This window comes from Rhinopithecus bieti, unplaced genomic scaffold (assembly GCF_001698545.2).
Source record: "Rhinopithecus bieti isolate Rb0 unplaced genomic scaffold, ASM169854v2 scaffold_19840, whole genome shotgun sequence".
In the NCBI taxonomy this organism is placed as follows: Eukaryota; Metazoa; Chordata; class Mammalia; order Primates; family Cercopithecidae; genus Rhinopithecus; species Rhinopithecus bieti.
Genome location: NW_016809771.1, coordinates 716,987 through 726,578, shown reverse-complemented (window position 1 = coordinate 726,578; position 9,592 = coordinate 716,987). Strand labels below are relative to the sequence as shown.

Below are 9,592 nucleotides of genomic sequence, written 5' to 3'. Positions count from 1 at the left end.
TTTTTTTTTTTTTTTTTTTTTTGAGACGGAGTCTCACTCTGTCTCCCAAGCTGGAGTGCAATGGTGCAGGATCAGCTCACTGCAACCTCCACCCGCAGGGTTCAAATGATTCTCCCACTTCAGCCTCTTGAGTAGCTGGGATTACAAGCACCTGCCATCATGCCTGGCTAAGTTTTGTATTTTCTTAGAGACGGGGTTTCACCATGTTGGCCAGGTGGGTCTAGAACTCCTGACCTCAGGTGATCTGCCCGCCTTGGCCTCCCAAAGTTTTGGGATTACAGGCATGAGCCACTGCACCCGGCCAAAGATTCTGAACTACAGAAGAGAAACCTGACATGCCAGTGCCACAATTCTGTACTTCCATGAATGGCATGGAGGACATAAAATAATATTATGTTAGTCTATTCTTGCATTGCTGTAAGGAAATACCTGAGACTGGGTAATTTATAAGGAAAAGAGATTTGATTGGCCCACAGTTCTGCAGGCTGTACAGGAAGCATGGTGCTGGCATCTGCTTCTGGTGAAGCCTTAGGAAGCTTCACCTTCCTAAGGTGGAAGGCGACGGAGAGCCAGCATATGACTTGGTGGGAGTGGGAGCAAGAGAGTGCTAAGGGGGAGGTGCCAGACTCTCTTACATAACCAGATTTATGTTAACTGAGTGAGAGCTCACTTATCACCAAGGAGATGATGCTAAACATTCATGAGATCCTCCCCAATGATCCAGTCACCTTCTACCAGGCCCCACCTCTCATACTGGGAACCACATTTTAACATGAGATTTGGAGGGGACAAAAATCCAGACCGTATCAAACATGAAACTGCATTTCACATCCTACCATAAAGTCTTGTTTTGGGGTGAGGAAGGAAGTGGCTGTAAGAAGTGAAGGATGACTGCCTCGTTTCTGGTTTGGACAACTGCATTGGAATGTCTGTGGGACATGGAATTGGTGATACAGGTGTAGAACCTAAGACAGGTGGCCTCGGCTGGAGAAAGAAATCAGGAGGTGGTCATGGAAGCCATGGGATTAGATGAGTTTACTTATGTTGAATACCGCCTGAAAAAGGAGCATAAAACAAAACCAGGGGGCACCCATGAGGAATGGGCTGAAGAGGGAAGATACTGAAGAGGATGGGCACCAGGAGAAAAATAAGAAACACATAATAACATGATTGTTTCATGAAAAAGGGAGTGGTCAACACTGTCAAACACAAGAGGATTGGAAATAACTAACGAGCTACTATAGGAAGAAAGCCACAAATGAAGGAAATAATTTGCCAAGTTACTTTCTCTGTATGCCTTAGATTCTTGGTAAAAAGAGCACCTCCCTCATGGGGTGGTTGTGCGGGCAAAATTGCCTGACTTAATGAATGAAAACCACTTAGAACGGTGCCTGGCATACGACACGCCCTCAGTAGAGGCTCGCTCTTTACTCTTACTGCAGTTGACTGGGCAGATGATGCCATCAGGTTCTGTTTTATTTAAGAAGGACAGTAGAAAACAAGGCCTGAAAATAAGCCTGCTGATACCAAGATTAAAATTTGCCTATAAAAATGGAATAGTAGGGATTTTCTATTTATGATTTTAAGTCATTCAGGACTTTTGATGCTCATAATTCTTGAACCATTTCAGAACTGATTGATGCATTTATAATGCTACAACAGAATCTTATTAGCTGACTGTATTCATGTATAGGGTGGCCATACAAAGCACCAGTCTGTATGGTTTCAACAGCGGGAATTTATCGTCACAGTCCCAGAGCTGGAAGTCTGAGATGGAGATGTGGGGAGGGTTGGTTTCTTCTGAGGCCTCCCTTCTTGGCTTGTAGGTGGCTGTCTTGTCCCTGTGCCTTCATATGGTCCTTCTTCTGTGCATGTCTGTGTCCCAATTTCTTCTTATGAAGACATTGGTCATGTTGGATTTGGGTTCACCCGTATGACCTCATTTTTCTTTATCACCTTTAAAGGCCCTGTCTTCAAATACAGTCATAGTTGAGGTATTGGGGCTAGGACTTCAACATATGAATTTGGTGGGAACACAATTCAGCCTGTAAAAGTCACTTACGGGAAGAGTTTAGTGTTAGCCTCTGAGTGAGTCAGAATTTAATGTTAATTTTGAGTGAGTCTAAATTTAATGTAAATTCTGAGTGAGTCAGAATTAGTGGGTAAAAATTTGAGACCTCACTTTTTAATGGGCACACAAGGAAGAAGGTGCATTAACAGGTATCTTGTCAGGTCAGGCTGGATGTCATTTTAACTCCTAACAATTTATAGCAGCAGCCAGGCAAGCAAAAGTCAATCTGGACATACACTGCCTGCCTAAATAGAAACACTTAGGTCAATACTATAGCTTTCAAAAGCGAAGGTAACGCAGTATGCCCTGGGTGTGGTTAATCCCTAAGAAATTTTAAAACCACAAGCTTTTTCCTCTACAGTATACCCTTCTACTAACATAATTTTATGTATACTTGGGGATGCCAATTTTTTCTTAAAACATTAAAAGGCCGGGTGCAGTGGCTCACGCCTGTATTCCCAGAACTTTGGGAGGCTGAGGCGGGCGGATCACAAGGTCAGGAGATCAAGACCATCCTGGCTAATACGATGAAACCCCGTCTCTACTAAAAATACAAAAAATTAGTCGGGCGTGATAGCGGGTGCCTGTAGTTCCGACTACTCTGGAGGAGAATGGTGTGAACCTGGGAGGCGGAGCTTGCAGTGAGCTGAGATCGCGCCACTGTACTCCATCCAGCCTGGGCGACAGAGCGAGACTCCGTCTCAAAAATAATAATAATAATAATAAACTGAAAGAAAATGTAAGTAGGAAACAGCTTTGTTGGCTTTTGTCCCCTCTAAACCTGAATGTATTGCTTCTGAACTGCTCAGGATGTGGTTTCTGTTGTAATGAAGGTGTACTGGCTTACACATTCACTGCACACATTAAGCACTGGGGAGAGAACAGTAGGCAAAGAGGTGGGTTTTTCCTCCTTGTCTTTTAGGCATGTCGGGGAGACCAGCACGATGTGCCAGTCGTTCCTTTGGATGCAGTAGATAATCAGATAGACAAGCTGGACACCAACATAACTGAGGTAGATGCAGCCTCCGTTTACACGCTGCCTGCTGGAGCTGACTTCCTTATGTGTTACTCCGTTGCAGAAGGTGTGTGGTGTTTAAAACAAACATATAATTACCTCTCTTGGCTAAGGTTCTATAAGTTTCACCTTTGATTGGTTTGGATCAGGTCTTTCTGTTGGGACATAGTGATTCCATCCTGAAGCTCTCAGACTTACCATTTTCTTTGACCACATGGCACAGAGTGATAAATGAAAGTGTAAAATACCTTACAGAAAAATCATTCCTGAGAGTTATATTGAGTAAAGCAGCAAGTCTAATTATATTAATATTAGCCTACAATCATTTACTGAGGGTGGTAGTGCCATTGTGGTAATTGTCCTGGAAAGCTTTAATTTTTTTTTTTTTTTTTTTGAGACAAGGTCTTACTCTGTCACTGAGGCTGGAGTGCAGTAGCATGATCATGGCTCACTGCAGCCTCAATTTTGAGAAACTGAGCCTCAGCCCCACTGTAGCTGGGACCATAGGCATGCACCACCATGCTTGGCTAACTTTTTAACTTTTCTGTAGAGACTGGGTCTTTCTATGTTGCCCAGGCTGGTCTCAAACTCCTGGGCTCAAGTGATCCTCCAGCCTTGGCCTCCTAAAGTGCTAGGATTACAGGTATGAGCCATTGCACTCAGCATTTTTTATATATATGTGTGTGTATATATAGTATGTATAGTATATACATATATATGTATTATGTGTATAAATACATATTATATATATTACATATATATTATATATAATATATATGTGTGTGTGTGTGTGTGTCTTTTTTTCTTTGAGAGAGTTTCACTCTGTTGCCCAGGCTGGAGTGCAGTGGTACAATGTCGGCTCACTGCAACCTCTGCCTCCTGGGTTCAAGTGATTCTCCTGCCTCAGCCTCCTGAGTAGCTGGGAATACAGGTGCCTGCCACCACACCCAGCTAATTTTTGTAGTTTTAGTAGAGACGGGGTTTCACCATGTTGGCCAGGCTGGTCTCTAACTCCTGACCTCAAATGATCTGCCTGATGCCTCAGCCTCCCAAAGTGCTGGGATTACAGGCATGAGCCACCATGCCCAGCTGAAAAATATTTTGATAATGGTTCTTTGCTTTCGTAGTAAATAATTTTGTTTGACTTCTTTATAGTAATCTCATGTCTCAGTCATTGTCTATCTTGGGAATTTTTTAGGAAATGGAGGAAATTATATAGAATTAACCCCAGGTATATAAAACTATACAGAATTAATCTCTTTTCCCATTTGAGAAGAGTCAAAAAAAAAAATTTAAGCCATATATATCATGGACACATCTGAAGACTCTTTTAAGCATTTTTAAGAACTTATACTTCTGTAACTATAAAGAATACACACAGTAATTGAAGGCCAGAAAACTGCAGCAACATTTTCCTTCTCACTTTTTTAGGATATTATTCTCACCGGGAAACTGTGAACGGCTCATGGTACATTCAGGATTTGTGTGAGATGTTGGGAAAATATGGCTCCTCCTTAGAGTTCACAGAACTCCTCACACTGGTGAACAGGAAAGTTTCTCAGCGCCGAGTGGACTTTTGCAAAGATCCAAGTGCGATTGGAAAGAAGCAGGTTCCCTGCTTTGCCTCAATGCTAACTAAAAAGCTTCATTTCTTTCCAAAATCTAATTAATAGGGGCTATCTTATTTTACAATTTAATCTATTGAAAATGTCTTTCTCGGCCAGGCGTGGTAGCTCACACCTGTAATCCCACCACTTTGGGAGTCTGAGGCGGGCAGATCACCTGAGGTCGGGAGTTCGAGACCAACCTGACCAACATGGAGAAACCCCGTCTCTACTAAAAATACAAAAAAAAATTTAGCTAGGCATGGTGGCGCATGCCTGTAATCCCAGCTACTTGGGAGGCTGAGGCAGGAGAATCACTTGAACTCAGGAGGGGGAGGTTGCAGTGAGTCGAGATTGCACCATTGCACTCCAGCCTGGGCAATAAGAGTGAAACTCCGTCTCAAAAAAAAGAAAATGTCTTTCTCTTCTTTTTATATAAATATCGTTAGGCTGAAGCATTATGGTCCAGTGATTCAAATGTTTTAAAGTTTAATGCCCAGCAGAGAACTGCCTTTAAAAAAAAAAAAAAAAAGTTCATGTTGGCCATGGTGAATGGGTTTGATATGCAGAAACAAAATCCTCAGGAAAGTAGGTAAATAAAAATTTACAAGCATTAATAAACTGCAGGGTTACATAAAAATCTAGCTGATTTAACTTGTATTTTGTTACTTTATAAAAGTTTATTGTTTGATGTTTTAAAGGTTTTCAAATCCAGGAATTAAATCATTATCCCTTCATAAAATATTTGAAATTCATATTTTACTACATTTTTCTAACTCGCATTCTTGTTCATTTGTGTAACTGATAGATGTTTTTTACTCGGTCATATAAATGTTTAATATTGCATCTACATATGAATTACCACATTTTGTGTATGACTTTAATTCCTACTTTTAAACAAATCAGCATTCCAGAATTGTTATATGGCATTCTGAGGATGAAATAGAAAACATGATAATTCTTAGCCACTATAGGCTGAACACCTGCAAAATCGGATTCTGTCAGCATCTTCCATTGTTAAGTTCCTACAAACAGTCCAACAGTCATCAGATCCATTCACACATGATCACATTAATAGAATAACAGGTGTTACTTTCAAGGTTCAATTCATATTAATATGTAGAATCTGGGTAATACTGTTTTGTTAATAATCTGCCAGAGGCTGAAGAAGGTTAACTGTTTCGGCTTCAATACCTGAAACTTGTGATTTGCAAGTTCAAAAGCAATCGTTTATATACACTGTTTCAGGTGAAGTTAGTACCAGCTATACTTTATGGTCGGTGGAACATTTATGCCTTTTTGATAAATGATAAAAAGATCTTACTCCCAACTATTGCATATTTAAAAAAAGTTAATGACAAGATGATTCCGTGGGAGGTTGAGGCAGGAGGGTTGCTTGAGCCCAGTGGTGAGACCTGGTCTCTGATTTTTTTAAAAAAAGATGATTCCAAATTAAGTCTAAGAATGAAAGTGAATGCCAAGCACAGACCCTTTCACCTTCACATAGAGAATAAACATGGGATAAGCTGACAAGGATTTTTAGCTAACAGCAGCCACTGTTGCTTTGATAGACGCATACAAGCCCTTTCTAACATTAGCAAGTCTTAAAATCCAAAGAGTAAAATCTCAGTTGAGAACTTCAAACAATACTTCTGTTTTACAAGAATTTAATAACAAAAAAAGGATTGAACAATCAAATTGAAATGAACCATGGGACTCAAAAACATCCTAAGTTGCAAAATCAATACAAAATGGAAAATCCGATGACATGTAAAAATGTCAGATTAATTCTTTTCATTGAGTTCTTCTACTTGCATTTGCAAATAGAGAGAATGGCGCACCTGTTTCAGGGATTCTTTAGCCTGTCATGGGAAAAAGAAATAGCATGTGATCAGAAAGAATAAGAAACATACCAACGTCACTGCTTGAAAGGAAGTCTATGAACAACGTCTCCTTACAGCAATAAAATGTTTAAACTATTAGTGACAAATGGCTAAAATATGTCTTTTTTTTTTTTTCTTGAGATGGGTTTCATTCTGTCACCCAGGCAGGAGTGCAGTGGTACCATCTCAGCCCACTGTGACCTCTGCCTCCCTGGCGCAAGTGATTCTCCTGCCTCAGCCTCCCAAGTAGCTGGGATCACAGGTGCCTACCACCATGCCTGCCTAATATTTTTTGGTCTTTTCTGTAGAGATGGAGTTTCGCCATGTTGCCCTGGCTGGTCTTGAACTCCTGGACTCAAGTGATTTGCCCACCTTGGCTTCCCAAAGTGATGGGATATAAATATGTCAATATTATATGTGGATCTTTTTAAAAGATGAATTTACTAATTCATCCTTATGTATTTAAAAAACTAATACTAGTTTATCCCCTTTATAATGGTTTTCCAGTTCATATTCTTTAAAAAACCCTTAACCTACCACTTTATCTTTTTATCTCCACTTTATTACCTTAGAGATAATTAACAAGGTGTTAAATATTTAAAAAAATTTTTTTAGAGATGAGGTCTCACTCTGCTGCCCAGGCTGGAGTGCAGTGGTGTTATCATAGTTCACTGCAGTGTTGAACTCTTGGGCTCATGGGATCCTCCTGCCTCAGCTTCCCAAGTAGCTAGGACTACAAGCATGTGCCACCACGCCCAGCTAATTTAAAAACAAATTTTGTAGAGATGAGGTCTCACTATGTTGACTAGGCTAGTCTCCAATTTCTGGACTCCAGAGATCCTCCCACCTCAGCCTCCCAAATCGCTGGGATCACACTAGGCTTACCTTCTAAATCTCAAAGGCACTGTCCTATAAACTAGCTGAAAGAACATTCCTTAGCCTTCTCAGATAGGATTATTCAAATATAAGGGAATCCACAAAATTTTTTTAAAGCATTATATTTTTCCTGTGGAATGATTATATGAAATAAAATCCATTTTTTTAAAAGGCTTGGCCAGACATTGGTGGCTCACGCCTGTAATCCTAACACTTTGGGAGGTCGAGGCGGGCGGATCACTTGAGGTTAGGCGTTTGAGACCAGTCTGGACAACATAGTAAAACTCCGTCTCTACTGAAAATACAAAAAAAGTAGCCAGGCATGGTGGCAGGCGCCGATAGTCACAGCTACTCAAGAGGCTGAGGCACAAGAATCACTTGAATCCAGGAGGTGGAGGTTGCAGTGAGCTGAGATTGAGCCACTACACTCTAGTCTGGGCGATAGCAAGACTCCATCTCAAAAAAAAAAAAATTAAAAAATTAAAAAATTAAAAAATTAAAATTTAATTAAAGCGCTCTTCAATTTTTGAACTATAAAATGTGAGTGATTCTGTTTTAAATTTTAGGGATGAGTAATTTAGAAAGTACAGATAATAAAAGGTTTGATTACCAACTACTAAACAAGCATGCATTGAGCAATGGAGGATATTTTTACTAAAACTTCTTTGTTATGAAATTACTAATAAAAATGAAACATCAGGTGATGTGCTGAGAAGTCGCCATCTGAACAGAGTTAATGAGTAAATTGGGAAGCCAGAGATAACTGGCTAACAAACAGATTGTGAAAAAGTACTTAAGAATATAGACTCCGAAATCAAACTTGTGTTCATACCATGGTTCCTTCACTTTTTAGCAGTGTATACCTGAGTAGTGCCTTTCAGAAGGGAAAAAGATGAAGGGAGGAATACTGTAATGATTCTTCTATCTTTAGGGAAAAGAAACTTATAAATGCCTTAAATTCCTTATCACAGTGTTCACCTTCCTAAAATTCTGTTTTTTATTATTGGCTTAGAAATGGATTTCCAGTGAAAGTTTTTATTTTACTATCTTAAGTCATTTAAGAAAGTTTAACACATATTTAAAGCTATCTTCATATACAGAAGAGTAAAACTGGGGGATATGAAATTAATATGAAATATGTCAACCATTTCAATGAACAATCCTACAACACACAGAAATCTAGGACCAAAATTTAATTTGTGAGGATGAGCCACCGATTGTATTTCCCTGATACTAAGTTCTGGCTCCCAAACAAACCAGCTATAAGATGTATTTGTAGTATACCTTAGCAAGGTCTTCTTTTAACTTGTTGTATTGCTCCACATCAAAATGCTGTTGCTTTGATTTCTTGTGGAAGAACTGAAGAAATTGCCTACTCTTAACAGCTGAGTAAGTATAATCCTTAAAAAAAGAGAGAGAGAAGAAAATAACATGTTCTGAATGAACATAATGCCTCTGCAAGAAAGATACTTGACTCAGCAACACCAAAGCAAAAGAAGGCAGATGAATGGGTAAAATATTTGCAATGGCCATGAGAGTAAGCATAAGCCAACACAAATAAAACATTTAGTCTCATTTAAGATCTGCTCCTTTCAAAAACAGGCAAGCTGGGAGAAATTACACATAATGGGAAAGAAGAAGGAAGAAAAAAGAAAAGGGAGATTTTTGGCATACTGAATAAACCATGAGACAAAGCTGATATTACTGAATGTTTTGCAATGCAAATTAAGTTTTATTTATAAATGAGGGCACAGAGAACACATGTTTATCCCAATGGAGGAATCTGTGTGTTACACTAATTACTTCTCCATAGAAGTTATATATAATTTCTCTGTGTTGTAAGTCTTCATCCAGTCTTGTAAAAAACAATACATTTAGGCCGGGCGCGGTGGCTCAAGCCTGTAATCCCAGCACTTTGGGAGGCCGAGACGGGCGGATCACGAGGTCAGGAGATCGAGACCATCCTGGCTAACACGGTGAAACCCCGTCTCTACTAAAAACTACAAAAAACTAGCCGGGCGAGGTAGCGGCGCCTGTAGTCCCAGCTACTCGGGAGGCTGAGGCAGGAGAATGGCGTGAACCCGGGAGGCGGATCTAGCAGTGAGCTGCGAACCTGCCACAGCTCTCCAGCCCTTATGTTAGT

General features: G+C 40.0%; 2 protein-coding genes across 7 annotated transcripts in view; one reads left to right on the top strand and one right to left on the bottom strand.

Moving 5' to 3' along the window:
* The window catches only part of CASP6 (caspase 6), a 27,313-nt gene extending 22,058 nt beyond the window's left edge, over positions 1-5,255 (top strand). For all 4 annotated transcript variants that reach the window (XM_017890407.1, XM_017890406.1, XM_017890405.1 and 1 more), the window contains 2 exons: positions 2,994-3,153; positions 4,518-5,255. In XM_017890407.1, coding sequence (XP_017745896.1) covers positions 2,994-3,153; positions 4,518-4,756 — 399 coding nt within the window. In that variant the 3' untranslated portion in view covers positions 4,757-5,255. The remainder of the gene's footprint in view (positions 1-2,993; positions 3,154-4,517) is intronic.
* Positions 5,256-6,340: 1,085 nt separating this feature from the next.
* Positions 6,341-9,592, bottom strand: part of MCUB (mitochondrial calcium uniporter dominant negative subunit beta) — a 120,617-nt gene continuing 117,365 nt past the window's right edge. For all 3 annotated transcript variants that reach the window (XM_017890402.1, XM_017890404.1, XM_017890403.1), the window contains exons 7-8: positions 8,734-8,850; positions 6,341-6,552 (exon numbers count right to left, since the gene is read on the bottom strand). In XM_017890402.1, the coding sequence (XP_017745891.1) occupies positions 6,475-6,552; positions 8,734-8,850 (195 nt within the window). In that variant the 3' untranslated portion in view covers positions 6,341-6,474. The remainder of the gene's footprint in view (positions 6,553-8,733; positions 8,851-9,592) is intronic.